The 19,326-nt window shown below is 36.2% G+C and overlaps 1 protein-coding gene across 3 annotated transcripts in view; it reads right to left on the bottom strand.

The window, feature by feature from the left end:
- Cfap300 (cilia and flagella associated protein 300) overlaps positions 1-15,056 on the bottom strand; it is a 37,499-nt gene extending 22,443 nt beyond the window's left edge. For all 3 annotated transcript variants that reach the window (XM_005329104.5, XM_078046917.1, XM_078046916.1), the window contains exons 1-3: positions 14,891-15,056; positions 14,568-14,649; positions 5,269-5,344 (exon numbers count right to left, since the gene is read on the bottom strand). In XM_005329104.5, coding sequence (XP_005329161.1) covers positions 5,269-5,344; positions 14,568-14,649; positions 14,891-15,000 — 268 coding nt within the window. In that variant the 5' untranslated portion in view covers positions 15,001-15,056. The remainder of the gene's footprint in view (positions 1-5,268; positions 5,345-14,567; positions 14,650-14,890) is intronic.
- Positions 15,057-19,326: the final 4,270 nt, after the last annotated feature.

Below are 19,326 nucleotides of genomic sequence, written 5' to 3'. Positions count from 1 at the left end.
ATGCATACATATGGACTCCCTATACTCCCTACACACAATGGAGTATTACTCAGCCATAAAGAAGAATGACATTATGGCATTTGCTGGTAAATAGACAGAACTAGAGATTATGCTACGTGAAATAAGCCAGCCCTCAAAAGTCAAAGGTTGAATGTTTACTCTGATATGTGGATACTAATCCAAAATAAGGGGAAGGGGGGATAAAAAAACAGAAAAATGATCAATGGAGTAGATGAAAGGGATTGAAGGGGAGGGAGGAAGAAGGATAAGGAAAAAACAGTGGAATTAATCTGACCCAATTTTCCTATGTACATACATGAATATACCACAGTGAATCTCACTATTGTGTATATCCACAAGACACTAATTTAAAAATATATATATAACTAAAGTGCAAAAAGATCAGTAGAGGGAAGGGAACAGGGAATGAGAGGAGGGGAGAAAGTTAAGTAAGGGGTACTAAATTAGAATCAATTCTATGCTTTTATAATTCTGTCAAAATGAATTCAAATGTTATGTATAACAAGAACCAATAAAAAGAAGACATTAAAAAATAAAAATAATGAATTTGCATGTTGAAACCCTAATTTCCAATGTGATAACATTTGGAGATGGGGCATTTGGGAAGTAATTAAGGACAGATGATGCCATGGGAGGTCAAGGGGCTTCTAAATATGAATTTATACAACACAGTTCAGTCAATAGCATTTCACTCTTAGTTACCCAAAGCCATTACTTACTGTTCTCACATGCAAAGTATATTCATTCCATTCCAACAGCTCCCCAGAATTTAATTTACTCAATCATCAATTCTGAAGTCTAAAGTTCAAAGTGTCATCTAAGTTGGATATGGGTGAGATTGAGGTATCATTCACCCTGAGGCAAAATTTCTCTCTAGCTATAAACTTGTGAAATCAAACACATTATGTGCTTCTAAAATGCATTGATTGGATGGACATGGGACAGTCACTTCATTTTGGCAGTGGGAGAGGGAGAAATGGGAAATTAAGGAATGGGTGATAGGTGCCAAGCAAGCCCATAATTTAGCAAGGCAAATTCCTTTAGATCTTAAGGCTCAAAATAATCCTTTTTTGCTCTATACTCTGCCTTCTGAACCCACAGATATGATGGTCTCAACTCTGCCTGGGTGGAGGCAAAGCCCTCAGGCACCAGGTGGCCCAATTCCTAAGGTTTTACTGGGTCAGCTTGGCTCTGCAGGGTGGCACTGAATTTGAGACTTTGGTTGGAGGCTGTGGGGTCTGTTGAAATGGAAGTGGTGGCCCTAATGATCTCTGAATTGCTTTTGGAGTCTTCCCTTTTCTTGAAGACCAGTTCATATTTGCAGTCAAATAGTGGAGTCCTATAGGATCTAAGAGGTCCAACACCCTTCATTCATTTCAGCTTGCTTTTTTTTTTTACCTCTTTAGCTCAAACTAGCAGTGTCTTCACTGGTACAATTCCATCTCTATTCCTGGTTTCTGAAATCTCCTCAGGTAAATTTCTGATTTTATCACTTGCAAGTTCTACCGTCCATAAAGCACTTGAACACAGTTCAGCCAAACTATTTGTCACATTATAACAAAGAGTACCTTTCTTCCAGTTTCCAATATAATGTTCCTCATTTCCTTCAGAGCTGTCACTAGAATTGACTTTAACATTCACATTTCTAGCATGTACTTAAAAATTCTTCGAGCCTCTACCAAGAGGCTTCCCAAGCCACTCTATACTTTTAGCTATTTGTTATGGTAGCACCATATTTCTTAATGATATATTAATTATATTATAGATTAATATATTAATCTATTCTAGAATCTGGGAAATCCAAGATCAAGGTGCAAATGATTTGGTTCCTGACTTGCAGATGGTTGATTTCACACAGCATAGAGAGCATTCTAGTGTTTTTTCTTATTATGAGGGAACTAATTCCATAAAAAAGGTCCCATACTCATGCCTTCATCTAAACCTAAATTCCTCCTAAAGGTCCCATTTCTAAATACTATCAAAATGAGAGTTTAGAGTTTACACATATGAATTTGGAGTGGGGGCATAACTCAGTCGATAGCACATGCTAACTTGTTATGTAGTAATTTTATAAAATTTTATCTTCAACATTTATAAGATATGTATCGCTTTGACCACATAAAATTAAAATGCATTTTTTCCACTAATAGTAGCATTATAAGATGCTAGATGCTTCCTTTTTATTTGATGTCTTAAGTTAATACTTTTCTGGCAGCCCTATAAACATGGAAGTGAGAGAAGTGAAAGAGTTTAGGGAGTCAAGGTCTTAAATTCAGGAACCTGGATTTGAATCTCAACTATATCCAGCCAGCATATAAAACTGCACAGATAATTTAGCTTTGGCTCTCATTCATTCATAAATTACAAATGTATAATAATCTCTGTGTTAAAAGAAGTAATGTGTATGCCTTTAGCATCCATTATATGTTATCTAAAAAAAGCAAAGTATGTCTAAACCATGGGTCTATGCTTCTGAGATGATGGAGCACAAATAACAGGCAACGTGGGCAGTGCAGCTGGTAGTAAAGGAGGGTCCATCATCATTTTCTCTGGAATTGGTTCACCTGCTAGAATAATACCTCTTATTTCAAAACAATTTTTTTTTGCATATAAAGGCCTCCAGAGGAACATTCAAGGGAAGATGTCCAATACACAAGGAAAAGAACAAGAAAAGTTAAAGATTCTTAAAAAAAAAAAAAAAGCTGATGGAAGAGGACTAGCAATCTACCAGAATTGCTTCTAAAATGGAATACTACTCTTTTGTCCTATTTTTCAGAGTACTTCTAATTGATCCTGTTAGGCACATGTGGAATTTTAGAACTTATCTTTTTGCAATGCCTTATTAAAAAATCAGAAAAAGTTGGTGCTGTTTTGTGAAGTGTGTAGCAATATAGGGAAGGTTGAACACTTACCTTCAGTAAACCTTATTTTTTTCAAATGGATTGACTGAAACTACTGTAATACATGGCTCTGATTATTCCTTTTTGAAAAATTTGAAGCATTAAATATATTTGCTCAGATATTCATTTCAATTTTGTAAGTAGTCTAAAGATCATTCATACCAGTTTTCTGCTCTATAAATTTTGCAGTAGTCTTTAGCCAAAGCAATAAAGTTTGACCTGTTAAGTCTAATATCATGAACAATTTGTAGTCTTCTTCTTAAAATACTTTAAGAAAAATTACTTTTGTGTGACCACTACTAGAATTCCATGAAAATACAGTTGTAGGATAGTTTACCAAAAGTCCCCCATGCCCAAACAAAATAACTAATTTAAAATCAATTTGCATATTGAGTATAATCACATTGCCAGATTCTCCTAAATGTAATGATGCTTTTACTTGTTCTAGTGTTGAAACCTCAAACTTAAATTTAAAATATAGTATTCAAAGTAAGCCAAATTTAGAAAGTCAAGGATTGGATGTTTTCTCTCATATTGGATGCTAGAGAGGAAAAGGGGAAAGAAAGGTGGGGACGGGGATATCATGAAAACTGAAGGGAGATTGATGGAGTAGAAGAAAGGGAACGGAGCAAGAGAGGAGGGAAGGGAAAAGGGAAATATTGGGGAATAAGATTGGCAAAATTATACTCTTATATTATGTGCATATACAAATATGTAATAATAAATCCTACCATTATGTGCAACTATAATGCACCAATAAAATATGAAAAAAATAAATTTAAATGATTAAAAAAACAAAATAGAACAGATTTTAAATGTCTTTGTCACAAAGAAATGATAAGTATTTGAGGTGATGCATATGCTAATTACCTTGATTTGATCATCATATAATGTACACATATATTGAAACATCATGATTTATCCTATAAATATGTATAATTATGTCAATTAAAAATAAAAAAACTTGTGCTGAGTTTGCAGCTCAGTAGTAGAACAATGGCTATCACACATGAGGCACTGGGTTCACTCCTCAGCACCACATATAAATAAAATAAAGGTATTGTGTCTACTTACAACTAAAAAAAGTATTTAAAAATAAAAAATAAAATAAAAGTCTTCTAAAAACATAAAAATCAAGAAAATCTAGTGTTCATGTTTTGCTTCCAAAACAGTCTTATTAACACTGATTTCTTTCTTGACCCATTTAAGAGATTTAAATGAGTGTTGTTAAGTAATTAAATATTTGGGTAACTTTCTTTAAAAATTCCTACCTGGGGGCTGGGGTTGTGGCTTAGTGGTAGAGTGCTTGCCTAGCATGCGTGAGGCACTGGGTTCAATTCTCAGCACCACATAAAAATAAAGGTAAACTAAAAATATATATATATATATATTTAGTTTACCTTTATTTTTAGCTATATTTCAATGTATTATGACAATATTATTTATATAAATTTATTTTGAGATTTTAAGACACTTCTCCACAACTTAATATATTATTTTTTTAAAAAAACATTCTATGGTAGCTGATTCCTCTTCAGAAATCCATGCCCCCATCAGAATGGAAATTTTTGCCTAAGCATCCTCATATTAGTCTATCTTTTCTGATCCTTTCCCTCTGGGTAGAAGTGACCACTCCTCACCTCATGCTCCCATTTTTATGGTAGAACATATAATATATTATTACACACACCACACACACACACTCTCTCTCTCTCTCTCTCTCTCTCACACACACACACACACACACACACACACACACACACACTTCAACAAGTTCCTCGAATACAGGTTTTCTTTCATCCACTTTATGCTCCCTGCATCTAGCAGAGTACATAGGAGGTGCACAATAAATACTTTTAAAAATACATACTTTTAAAAATCAATAAAAAGGAAAATTACTCTTAGGTTCTGAACCAGGACAATATCAATAGACTACTGGGAGAGATGCAGAGCAGGCCTGGTATGACTGGTCAAACTTAATTTTTTTTTTTTCCTGTACCAGGGATTGAACCCACGGGTGCTTTACTACTGAGCTATATCCCAACACTATTTATTTTTAACTTTGCGACAAGGTCTTGCTAAGTTGCTTATAACCTCACTAAGTTGCTGAGACTGGCTTTGAACCTGAGATCCTCCTGCCTCAGCCTCACAAATTGCTGGGATTACAGAAATGCACTTCTGAATCCACTACTTGTAATCCTCCTGTCTCAGCCTCCCAAGTAGCTGGGATTACAGGGGTGCATCACCACACCTGGCTCAAAATTTGTATTTTAATAATGAAAATTTTGGGGGCAAAATTTTGTTATAATAGCAAAATAGTCACCTGGAAAGATGAAATTTTATTTACCTAATGTAATCCACTGTCCAGAAGAATCTGAAAGTAACTGCAAATTTGGAATAACATTTGGGTCTTTGAAAAAAGCCTAAAATACAAGTTAGAGAAGAATATGTTACATATTTTATTATAAATAATAATAAAATCAACTTCTAAAATTACATTAGTAAAATCTAAACTAGGAAGGACCCTTTCATATTGGTAAAGAAGTTTTATTACATTCAAACTGGAACAGTGTAAACAGCAATGTGTCTCTAAGTACAGATAAAATTGGGGAATTAATAAATGAAAAATGGTGTATAGTAAAAATTAGGAGAGAATATTATATATTATCTGAAAACTTTATTTTCTTCCTATCTTATTTTCTGAATTAATCTTCTTAATAACCATTAATACACTGGATCTAAATCTAAAACTAACCACCCACCAATCTGTCTATCTAAGGGAGCACATAGCAAAGTGACAGGTTTGACTTGCTATAAACAAATTTTCTATCTGACAAAAGGCAACATAATGGGCTGGAGATTTAGCTCAATAGTAGAGCACTTGCCTAGCATGTGTAAGGCCCTGAGTTCAATCCCCAGAACCACAAAAATAAATAAATAAATAAATTAATTAATAAATAAATAAATTTAAAAAGGCAACATAGTAGTCAATCAACAATTTTATTATCAAGTACTAGCAGCTGACTCTGGCTGAAAGGTAGAAGACAAATGAAAAGCATCTCAGGCAATCTACAAAACTTCAGACTTCAGTTTACACATTTGGAATAATATAAAATCACATGAAGAATTTCTCTGATGAGGAAACTGTCACCTTTGTTGCAGCAGCCTCATAAAGCACTAGAGAAAGCTATTACCACTTCTATTTCCTAACTCTGCTTGGTGTGTTTATAAATCAAGTGTATTTATATCAGCCATAGACACTATTACTACTTGTTTCTAACCAAGCCACTGCTGTGATGCCTCTGCCACCACTTTTGTCAGTGAAATGGATTCTGTGTGCATCTTAAGTTGTTCATTTCAAAATCACAGTCTTGAAATGATCACTCTGGTTGGTAACCTAGGTACCTTGCGCTTAATGTTCATCTCCCCCACCCTCCTTCCCTGTGTTGGAGATTGAACTCAAGGTTTCACACATGCCAATTACTCATTCTATTGCTTATGTAACTAGCCCTAGGTCTTGTGTTCTAAATGTAAGGGAGAAGATCCTTGCAATTTTGTGGGGGAGGAGGGCAGGAGAGAGTTCCACTTGGACTTCCAAAAAGCAAAGGGTAGAAATTACCCCCAAATCACAAGGCTATTCAAAAGTGCTGGGCAGCCAGAAAAATATATCAGTGATGAGCAATTTAATCAAAGAAAAACAACAGACTGAGAGAAAATATTTCCAACAAATATGATAACAACGAGGGGGAGCTAATTCTCAATATTTTTTTAAAAAGCTCAAAATTTGTAAGAAAAACTTACAACCTGATTTAAAGCTGTTCAAAGAATAAAAACAGGTGTATAAAAAGAGTGGTAAGGTTATTTTTTTTTTCCCCTTTGTTTTGTTTTTTCAGTGCTGGGCATTGAACCCTGGGCCTTGTGCATGCTAGGCAAGTTCTTACCCTCTGAGTCATAACCCTAAGTCCTGAGACTGGTAACTTTTGGCAAGAGTAGTAGAAAATATGCATTCTTACAAGCTGCTGTAAGTGTAAATCTTTACAACCTTTTGGGAAAGTAACATTATTATCTTGAATAATAAAAACGTGAGTTAATTATGATCCTGCAAACTCTTACTTTTGGGTTTTGAAACCACTAGCAGGCATATTTATGTATAAATCTTCTTTTTTGTAGAATTGTTTGTGGGGTCAAAATCTGGAAACCACTTCAATGTCCATCAATAGAAGCATGGTTGAATAAAATATACCAGACAGAATCCAGCTACTAGAAAAAAGCACTAAAACAAATTGTAAGCTTCCTAAGTAGTGAAACTTGCTTTTCTCATTCATTGCTATATCTGTTGTGCTTAGAATGGCCTGACATAAAGTAGTTACTCAATAAATTTTTCCTAAATGGGTATTATGATTTTAAGGGAAAAAATCATAAATATTTAAAATCTCCCCGATAATAAAAGGTAGTTAAGAGTAATGTGTATGATGCTCTACACATCTATATGTACATAAAGAAAAATATGGAAGAATATATACAAACCTTTTAGATGAGGTGGTTATAGATTTGTGGAAGAAGATGGTTAAGGGGATGGAAGGTAATTTTAGATTGGGATAGAGAAATATCATTTTTTCCTATGAATTGTTCTTTATTGTTTAAATTGTTACAATAAAAATTGTTATAATAAATATTTTCCTGTTTTTAATATCCCCTTCAAGCAACCATTTTTCCTAAATAGTTTATTGAAGAAACAATCTGTCTTACTTCTTTATCAACCACTCATTCCTCTTATCTTGCTCCTCATTTCCTTCATTTAACAAAAATATTCTTTACTTCCTAATTCTAAAATTCAATAGACATAATATGCCTACCCTCATGGAGTTTACAGACAAAAAAGGAAGACAGTAATGTGCTGTGAGTATTATTACAAAGGAATGCAAGCTATCCATGCTTGCAAAGGAGTGCTATCCATGTATTTATATAATAGGTAGTCCTAATCTAATGGTGTTGGAAAGAAAGGTTGGTGAAAAAAATAATTAGGTTTAGAACTAAAAGGTGAGTAGCAGTTAGCTGGGCAAGAGGTATTCTGGTAAATGTTTAACAATTGACCTCCCTTCCTCTCCCTAAAGCCCTGATTTGTAACATTTACCAGTTTTCATTGTGTATTTCAAGCTGCCAGCAGTTTAACAATCAGCAAACAAAGATTATTGAAAATTTAGCAATCTAGCTCTCCTGAACTGGTTCCAGCATGCTACTAGAAAGACTAGGTGGGGAAAACGTCAAGTTTAAAGGCTCTAAAATAAGAAAGGATGGGACATTCCAATGGTGGAAAACAAAGAGGTTTATTGTAACCATAATAGGAGCTGCAATGGTCAGATGAGTGTAGGAGTTAAACTGAACCTTGTAGTCAAGTGAAGAATTTTAATCTTGACCTAAAAACTATCTAAATCTTGGTCAGAATTTTGATCTAAAGGCAGTGGGAAGACACAAAAAAAATTGTTATCAGAGGACAGAGTGATTAAATCATATTTTTAAAAGTTCATTCTAGTTTCAGTTTGGACAATGAATTGAAGGGCTATAAAGAGACTATTCAGGAGTGAGATTCTGTTGGCAGAAGCATTGATGTTCATAGCAGTCAAGATGCTAGCTAGTGGGAAATGGATGGATTTGTTATTTAGGGGGAAGGAGTTGGGGGGAGAGAAATCAAAGGTGATTCTTGAGATTATTTTGTGAAATAATTAGAATGAATGCCATGCCATAGAAAGATAATGATGAGAAGCCAGGCACTGTGTTGCAGACCTGTAATTTCCTACTTGGGAGGCTGAGGCAAAAAGATCACAAGTTTGAGGCCAGCCTGGGGAATTTAGGGAGAACCTATCTAAAAATAATAAAAAGGGTGTGGGTATAGTTCAGGGGTAGAGTGCTGGTCTAGCATATGTGGGGACCTGGGTTTAATCTCCAGTACCATTAAGGAGAAAGTGGGAGCAGGGGTTGGAGGATAGAGAAGGAGAGGGGGAGAGGAAAAGGGAAAGGGAAAAGGAGAAAATAAAGAGAATCAGGTGTGAGAGGTGTGAATTATTTAAGTCTACATGAAGCTAAGCAAGAGGAAGTTTCTATTCTCATGGAATTTACATTCTATTGGTGGGAAGTAAAGAGGCCTGCACACCTATAATCCCAGCAACCCAAGAGATTGAGGCAGGAGGACCACAAGTTCAAGGCCAGCAACTTAGTAAGATCCTACTCAAAATAAAAATAATAAAAATAAAAAGGTCTGGGGATATAGCTCAGTGGTAAAGCACCCCTGGGTTCAATCCTCAGTACCTTTTTTTTTAACTTAAAAAAAAGAAGGTATTATATTTGCCTGATTTATTTTTAAAAAAATCCTTAAAATTATTCCTTAAAAATTCTATCCTTATTGCTTTTTGAAGACTTTCAAATTGAAAGTATTTGTGCAACTACTTTAATTTACATAATAGTACATTTTGCAGAGGACACATGGCTGAAATTAATTTCAATTAACATTGGTTTTGGAGGAGCATTTTAAAAAAAGGTTTTTTTATAGTTCTGGGATTTGAACTCAGGGCCTCACACATGCTAGGCAAGAACTCTACTACTGAGATACATCCCCCGCTCTTAACATTGTTTTTTTTTTTTTTTTTAAAGAGAGAGAATTTTAATATTTATTTTTTAGTTTTCGGCGGACACAACATCTTTGTTTTTATGTGGTGCTAAGGATCGAACCTGGGCCCCACGCATGCCAGGCAAGTGCGCTACCGCTTGAGCCACATCCCCAGCGCAACATTGGTTTTTGAATACCTTATAGGCCTTCTGAAAGAACTATTTTAAAAGAGAGAAATCTAGTTCAGATTCAGTCATTATTCCTGGGAGTTATTAACTTCAGATCACATTTTAGATGTCATAAATTGAATTAGACCAACTGCTCTGCAACAAGTTAACCTACAGCCAATGCAAATAAATTTTTATAAAGTCCCCTTAAATAAAGCAGTGCAAGTTGTATTACTGAAATTATAATTATACATCTAAAATGGTTTTTAAAAAATATTGTTCTTATATGTGTAAATTTTTGATTTGTTACAGAATTTCCAGTGAGGCATTAGAAAGGATTTTCTATGTCACAACTTTCAGAGAACTGATGAGATCTGGAAAAATATTAGATGATTCATAAATGAGTAAAAATAAAGATATTTAATAAAGGAATAAAGAAATTAATAACAAAGATATCAATGTCAAATATTCATTTTAAATAAATTTGTTTCATAATGTAATGTAAGATATTGACTACAATACTTATCTGGCTGGTTTCTAATTCAATATCAATCCTCTCTTCCTTAAATAATTCTGATTTTATTGGGGATAGCTATGTATTCAGTTAAATCTATTTCTTTGCCTCCCTGGGATTTGGTCATATACTTAAATTCTGGTCATAAGATGAAAGCACAAGGGTTGTGCAGCCATTTTGGAAAGCTCTGCAAATTAAAAGCCTTCTTTGCCAGTTGCTGTGCAAAATTTCCCTCATAATATCTAGTACGATAGTGAGGATGCCAATACTATATACTGAGGCTATAGCTCACTTGACGCCAAATTAGACATTGTACTCTACTACCTAGAATACTGCCACTTGGGTGCACCTCTTGTTGAACATCCCTAACACTAAACTTGTTTCCTTATTTAATCTATATTTCCTATGATTTAATAGCATCAATCAGCTTCTCCAGCCAACCAAGACCGAAACATGGGATTGATTCATCCTGTATGTCCCTCTTTCCCTTATTCTCAAGAACTTATTAGTCCTTTAACATTTCTCCTGAATAGCTCTCCTTCACCATTCAAATGTTAGTCTTAATTCAGGACATTACCATATATTGTTTAGAGGACAATGGTTCATTTTGTTTCCCTCTTTGTCTATTCTTTTGTACAGATGTAGGAACTAAAGAAGTTTGCTAGATATATATTTTCTTCCTTGAACCCATTTACTACCTTACAAATGAACTTTTAAAACATAACTTGTTTTTAAGTTGAAAGGGGAAATTCAAAATCTGGAATTCTTGTTTAAGCAATAACTTTTGTCCATTTAACAAGTCTGTGCAGTACAGAGTATGGCATTTAAAATAAAAATCTCTTTGCTGGGCATTCTCAGACAAATTACTTAACTTTTCTGACTTGTAGTTTTCTCAGCTATAAAATGGGGGTCAAAACAGCAATCTTGGGGTTGAAGTTGTAGCTCAATGGTAGAGTGCTTGCCTAGCATATTGGAGGCCCCGGGTTCAAACCTCAGCATCACATTAAAGGAAAAAAAAAAAAACAAAAAAAAAACAGGGCTGGGTGGTGGCTCGGTGGCAGAGTGGTTGCCTCACACATGTGAGGCACTGGGTTCAACCCTCAGTACCACATAAAATAAAGATATAGAAAAAATTATTAAAAAACCCACCAATCTTACCACATTGTTGTAAAGATTAGTGATAAATGTGTTAAAAATGCTGGAAGCTAAATCTAGCACACAGGAATCACTACTGCTCTAGAAGAATTCCTTATAATTTATGAGGGACAAATGTTAGTAACAATAGTAACACTATATGCCAAGCGTTTTGGCTAAACATGTCATATGCCGCCTCATTTAATCTTCAGAACAGTCAATATAATTTCTATATTCAAAATACTTATTAAACACGTATTACACATGAAGCATTGTGATTATTTTGCAGAAAGGTAAATGGAGGTTTTTCAAGGAAGGTTATTAAGTAACTTGCCCAATGTCACATAGCTTATGAGTGGCAGAGTTGGAATTTGAACCCACAGCTAATTAAAAGACCAAATCAAGGGAGAATCCAAATTTTATAGAGCTTGGGGCTTTAAACAGTTTTATGAGCTCTAAGAATACAAAAACATCTTATTTTTGAAATATTTTAAAAAACATATGACCATGAACATACTGCTCGAGTCTCTCAGTATTTTGCAAGTGAAGAAGTTGGTCAATGAGAAGTACTAAAGACTCATTTGTTTCAAGCCACACAAGATTGTGCAAGCCTACAGTCCTAGGTACAAGAGAAGCTGAGACAGGAGAAGCAAGAGAGCCCTGGAATTTGAGAGTAGCCTGGGCAAAATAGTAAGACCCTGTCTGGGGGGGGAAGATGTATTAGCTTGGGGTAAATCCCCTCTGGGTCATACTCTTAGCCACATGTTTTATTTACATCCAAATTAGTTATTTGAATACAAATGAGTGTATATTTGTTTGAACTAAAATCTAGGCATAACACTGTTCTGCCTCACGGGAATAAAAATAAGGATAAACAAACATGAAGAATTTCAAAATTAGAAAAAAATTGTTTGGAATTATGGAAATATGTTGTATTTTATGGATGAATCTGTTGAAAATCTCAATCTATTAAACAACCAAAAAAAAAAAAATTCTATAACCTCCTCAATAAAATTTTCCCCCAAGTCAAAGCCCTTTTGTTGGGGTGATCTTTTTCTCTGTGTCTAGGACATCTTCTATGTCCTCCATCAATATAATTATTTGATTGTATAGAGATTTTTTGTGTTGTTGTTAATTTCTAGTTTCCCAAACTGTATATACATTGTAATCTGGGGTCAGGTCTCTTTACCTTTTTATCACACAGTAAGTATTAAACAAATGTGTGTGTGTGTGTGTATTTATTTATTTATTTATATTTGTACTGGGGATTAACTCCAGGGTAGCTTTACCACTGAGTTACATCCCCAAACTTTTTAATTTTTTGTTATTTTTGAGATAAGGTCTTGCTAAATTGTTGAGCCCAGCCTTAAACCTGTGATCCTCCTGCCTCAGCCTACCAAATCACAGATGGGCACTGCTACCCCAGGCTCAACAAATATTTTTTTCCATATTTTTTATTGGTGCACTGTAGCTGTATATAGTGGTGGAATTTCAACAAATATTCCTTGAATAAATGAGTTAAATAAAAATTTTTATAGCACTCTAAAATTCAGATTAAAATTTTTTACCTTTTTCTAAAAAAAAGTTGAATGACAATAGTGGTTTAATTAAAAACTATAAAAAGTTATAAAAACCTAATCATGACTATTCATAAATGTCATTAATAGTAGCATTGTATTATAACATCATTACAACACTATTTTAGAGAAAGGGAAATAGACAACCAGTTTACCCTGTTAGGGGTTCAACAATATCCCCTCAAAATTTTTGTCCTTCCTGAAACTTTAGAAAAAGTGACCTTAGTTGAAAATAGGGTTGCTGTAGATGTTATTAGTGAAGATTATATTAGAGTAGGTGGGTTCTTAACTCAGTGTGAATGGTGTCCTTAGAAGAGAGGAGACACAGATACAAGAGGGGAGAGAGACATGTGACTTTGATAGAAGTGGAGTTTGAAGTGCCATGTCGTAAAGCAGAGAATGCCAAGGATTACTGGTAGCTATCAGAAAGTAGAAAGAGGCAAGGAAGTACTCCTATATAGGTTTCAGAAGAACCATAATTCTATCTGATCTCCGACTTCTAGCCTCCAGAACTCTGAGACCATCTGACCTAGTGTTTCCTCTTGTCCACTGCACTTATCACTGTAGGAAATGATCTAATTTTGTTTATTGGCAGTCTTTCCAAGGGTTCATAAGATCCTCAAAAGCTGGGCTCTTGCCTTGGTCCTCCTTGTATCCCTAGCACTTGAGGAAATTCCTAGTATACTCCAGGTCCTCAGAAAGTGTAAGAGCAAGTAAACGAACTATGCCAACTATAAAAGACTTTAGTTTATAGCTATTCAAAGGACATGAACAGCAAAGAATAAGGGTAATTTCACAAACCCTACCAATATTTTCCAATTGATTGAGGAGTGGAAAAAAAGATGGAAAATAATGGGACTAAATTTTAATAAGCACATCAAAACCTTACTGTTTGTTCTTTTTGTTTGATACTGAGGATTGACCCCAGGAGTGCTTTACTATTAAACCCCATTCCCAGCCCTTATTGTGGCTTGTGTCTGTAATCCCAGCTAATTGAGAGGCTGAGGTGGGAGGCCAGCCTAGGCTTCATAGCCAACCCCACCTATTATGTTAAAGGGCTGGGGATATGGCTCTGTGGTACAGCATTTGCCTGGCATGTCATGCCCTGGGTTGGATCTGCAGCATCACAAAAAATGAAAAATAAGGTAAAAACAGATGTATAATTAAAGTAGTCACCCCTAGGTAAAGTCTTATTCGAGTCACCGTGTCATTGCTCAAAACTTTTCTGGTAAATTCCTTATTTGGAACTGGTGTTAGGGCCTGAAACCCAGTTCTCAGGGTGGCTGCGATTTTGAGAAACGAGCAAAAATAATTAGGAGCTAAGCCTAGTAAATAAAGTCAACGATAAAGCTGAGTAGTAACATTAAGAAGCGAGGTGTGCCTACTAAAAAAACAAAATTCCCCAAATTGGAAAGGTTCTTTAAGGCAGGATCATGAGGTAGAAAAAGAATAAGTTAAATTAAGAATAAATTTATGGTAGTGGGAAAAGTAAAAATTCCTCTAAAAATTGTCATTGACACCTTTTATTACTCCCCATCTCCAAGAAAATGACGTCACTAAGGAATGGCGGTGTTCTTAAGAATTCGTGCTGACATGCGGGCAAGTTAAAAATCAGCAGTGACCCAAGAACTCTGCGAACCCCATACCAACCATAACGAAATCATCCTTCCGATAGGCTTGAAAGGTCTGGTCAAACCCGAAGGCCTGGGCCTTGATTCTGCCCAGCATGGACCTGGAGCAGAGAGGATAAAAGAGTCAGCTTGGGACTGGCAAACTCTCAGGGCGCAAAATACACGGGTCCTACCCACAGTATCCACCCTGCCCTAGTTTACAGCTGCTTCAGAGTTTCTTTCACTCAGTTTGAGGCCGACTCGGCTTAGACGCCCTCGACGCCCGGCCAGCATCTGGCCCGCGCTTCCTCCACAGCAGCGAAGGCCGAGGAGCTCTTGTTTCCCCGTTCCTCGGTCCCTCACCACTGGCGGAGCCGGCTGGTGATGTCTGGGGCGCTCAGAGATGGGAAGGTCTTCTGAGGCAGGAACCTGAAGTAGTAGCCACCCAAGTCCCCGGGTTCCCCAGCCGCCATCGCGCTAATGACTGCGTGAAAGGAGCCGTTTCCATAGAGACGCGGCGGCCGTCGGGGCGGGGCCACGGCGCAGGGGCGGGGCTACGCGTCTACCGAGAGCGCAGGCAGGTCCGCCGGGCGGGCCCAAAAGAGGAGGAAAAACAGCTTGGTTTTCCAAGCAGTTTGCTCCAGGATTGCGACCCGCACCCTTCTTGAACCCCAGGCTTATCGGTTATGGGAACTGGGGGGTCGAGGATAGAGCAACACTCTCGATAGATGCTTGTTGACCTTACTTCATTTTTTTTTTTTTTTTTTTATACTGGGGATCATACTCAGGGACTCTAGACCTTGAGCCACGTGTCCAGCCCTATTGTGTATTTTATTTAGAAACAGGGTCTCACTGAGTTGCTTAGCGCCTCACTTTTGCTGAGGCTGGCTTTGAACTTGCGATCCTTCTGTCTTAGCTTCCCAAGCCGCTGGGGTTACAGGCATGTGCTCCCCGGCCTGGATGACATTACCTCTTAATAATTACTCAGCACAGGTTAATGTCCTACTCTCAAACACTACAATCTCAGATTTACAATTATCTAAGTTTGATGACTCAAAAGTTAATGAAAAAATTCCGTATTCATTAGATTTACTATTTTGTAAGATAAATGTCTATGTGACTACTGTATCTAGTACTACTGATACTATCTGCCTCTCTTTTTCTTATATCTGAAAGGCTAAAATATGTTTCCGTATATACGCTGCACTACAACATTCTGATTAATAAGAGTCACAGTATTTGTTTTCTACTGAAAATTTCCTTTTGTATAGTTTTGGGGTTTGTTTTTGTTTTGTTTTTTTGCTTGTTTGTTTTGGTCTAGTAGTGGTTCATTGGGGAACTCTTTTTTTTACCTCTTTACTTCCTCTCCTTTCTTCCCTGTTCCTTTAGAACTGATCTTGAGGGGCAGGAGCCATAGCTCAGTGTTAGAACTAGCATGCACAAGGCCCTGGATTTGATCCCAAGCACCTAGAGGAAAACAACCTTATCTTGATTATTTCTTAGCAGCAGCAGCAGCAGCAACAGGAGACAGTGGTTGGGGGAGGGTAAAGAAACACAGAGAATCCTTCTGTTTTCTTCTTTAGCATTCCAACTCATTTCCATACCACAGTTTAGCCTTTTGGTTTATTTCCAATTCGAGATTATTAGGAAAGCTGCTATGAACTTTCGTATGTATATTTCTCTTTTTTTGTGTGTCTCCTCCCCACTCCTCAGTATGTCCTTTAATGACTTGCATACTTACTTCTTTTACAAATATATCCAGGATTGGAATTGCTCAGTTATACAATATAAACATGTTTTACTAGACACTGACAATTTTTCCCCCCCAAATAATCAGTTTACACTCCAAATGGCAGTACATGAGATTTCCAGTGGTTCAACATTCTTGCCAAAGTCAGTCTTAAAATTTAATCTATTCTGGAGAGGTTGTATTAATTTCCCATTGTGATTTGTAATTTGCTTTTCCTTGATAGCTAATGTTTTGAGCAACTTTATTTTATAGACTTATTGGCCATTTGGATATCTTCTCTGGTGAAGTACTTCTTCAAGTGTTTTGTCCAGGCTGTCAGTCTTTCTCTTATTAATTTTTATGAAGTTTTTAATAGTCTGGGTGTGAGTTCATTGCCAGATATATATATTGCAAATATTTTCTCTGCCTGTATTTTGTGTATAGCTTTGGTGCTCAGAAATTCTTAATTTTAATGAAGTATAATTTATTATCTTTTTCTTTTGTGTGTCAAGTTTAATTTCTGCTTAAACAAAGTCATGAGTATAGTTTCATATTTATGTCCACAATCCATCTAAAAATAATTTTCTTTAAACTCAAGGTTATTTTCCATATTGGTTTCCAGTTGGCCCAGCCTATATATTGGTAAAACCATTTATAACCCACTGAATTGCATGGGTTTTCCATTTATATTTTAGTTTATTTTTTCTGGTTCTGGAGGTTAAACCCAGAGGCACTCTACCTCTAAGCTACATACCCAGCCCTTTTTATTTTTATTTTGAAATAGGGTATCATTAAATTGCTGAGGCTGGCCTCAAACTTGTGATCTTTTTGCCTCAGCCTCCCAAGTAGCTAGGATTTCAGGTGTAGGACACTAGGCCCAGATTTATTATTTTTAAATAAATCAAGTGACTTTTTCTGGGCAGTTTGTCCATTGGACTGTCCTTGCATCAATATTGCATTGTTTTAAGTACTGTAGCTTTATAAAAAGACCTAATATCTGAGGATGTGAAGCATCTAGCTTTGTTATTTTTTCTTCAAAATTGCATATTTTGGAGGGGCTGGGATTGTAGCTCAGTGGTAGAGCACTTACCTAGCACGTGTGAGGCACTGGGTTCGATTCTCAGCACCACATATAAATAAATAAAAGTTAATCAACAACTAAAAAAAAATTAAAAATTGCATATTGTGGAGAGCAGGCACAAACTGATAAATGAACTGTGCTAATAAGAATGCCCTTCCGTGAATTTATCAAATTAATCAGAAGGACATGGATGAGTGGGTGTATCAAAGTCAAATTGTAAAAACCAGGCCCACAAGCTTATTGAACATACCAGACCATCAAATGATGGAACCCTCTCACTTGAGACCCATAAAAGAAGGGGCACCCTGAGATGGACATGGCAGTACCTTGACCCTGTCACCTGGTCACTTGTCATGAGCCTTGCCCAGGAAAATCACCATAGCAATGAACCTTCAAATCTCTGTCCTTGGGTTTTAGCAGAGTGCAGTTTCTTCTGCTCATGATGACTATTCAAATCCCAATCCAAGCTGACATTTCAAGCTGACTGTGAAACTGCCATCTGTTTGGATCTTGGTCTAGAATGAGTTCTTGTGCTTTGACATCTCTGTGCCCTGAAAAAGTTGTTTTACTGGTTCATAATCTTATCTGACCACCTACAGTGATTCTTTGCATTCATATCTGCTCTCTGCCTTTGCTCTTAGTTCAATCTCCTGAACTCCTGTGACCTGGCCAGCTTAACCCTTTCTTAATCTTTCTGAAACCTGTATATAATTGTGTATAAAGTGTGATTTGTGGATGTGTGATTTGAGTGTTACAGATATTAGAAATTAAGATTGAAGGGGCTGAGGCTGTAGCTCAGTGGTAAGTGCTTGCCTCACGTGTATGAGGCACTGGGTTCAATCTTCAACACCATATAAAAACAAATAAAGATACTTTGTGTTAATTCACAGTTAAATAAATATTTTTTTAAAAAGATTGGAATATGATTGCCATGATTGCTTTGCTTATGACTACCAAATGACCAACAAGTATTCAGTGGACTACCGCTGATAAAAAGAGGATAGCCTGTGACTTTATTGTTATTCAATAAATTCTGATATTGTGGAGAGACAGAAACATATTTAGTGTATGTTAATGACATAGCAATTCATAACCATATGTTATTACCTTTGCATTTTCATATAAGTCTTAAACAGATTTTATCATTTTCCATGAAAGAAATTGGACAGAATTTTGATAGGAATTGCATTGACATATTATATAAGTAAATTCTGGGGAGTACTCAACATTGTAACAATATTGAATCTTCCAATCTATTATAAATAAGATATTTCTTCATTTAGCTCTTTAATTTCTATCAACCATAACTTAGGAGTATTCAGTAGAAGAGTCTCGGCATCTTTCTGATTTTATTTTGTGTTACTTTAACAAAATAGCTGAAACTGGGTATGTTATAAGTAAAGAGGCCTATTTGGCTCATGATTCTGGTGCTGGAAGATTCAAACCATACGATACCAGAGTCCTATATGACACCAGATGGCTACCTCCTTTGACTGCATCATAACATAGTGGAGAAGCAGCATGGGAAGTGACCATATGCAGAAGACCATGCGGGGTGAACTTGTTTTATAAAGCCCACTCTTGTGAGAAATAATTAACTCATATGAGACCCAAGCTACTCTCCCAGCATCAATTCATTCATGTAGGTGGAGCCCCTATTATATAATTAGTTTTCACTAGGCACTGTGTCTTAAAGGTCCTACCACTTCAGCACCACCACACTGTGGGTCTAGCTTTCAGCACATGAATCACTGGGGGACAAACCATATGCAAACCATAACAACAACTTCCATTAGATCAATGGTTCTCAACCATGTTTGAGTTTGTTTTCCTAGAGGACGTGAAGCAATGTCTGGCAATATGTTTAACTCTCCAAAATGGTGTGGGGAAATGCTATGGGCATCTAGGGGGTAGAGACCAGAAATCCTGTTAAATAAACATTCTACAATGCATGGGACAGGCCTCCATGACAAGATTTGGCCCACATCT

The sequence above is a fragment of the Ictidomys tridecemlineatus genome, chromosome 4 (assembly GCF_052094955.1).
Source record: "Ictidomys tridecemlineatus isolate mIctTri1 chromosome 4, mIctTri1.hap1, whole genome shotgun sequence".
Classification (NCBI taxonomy): Eukaryota; Metazoa; Chordata; class Mammalia; order Rodentia; family Sciuridae; genus Ictidomys; species Ictidomys tridecemlineatus.
This window is presented reverse-complemented; position numbering and strand designations above follow the sequence as displayed.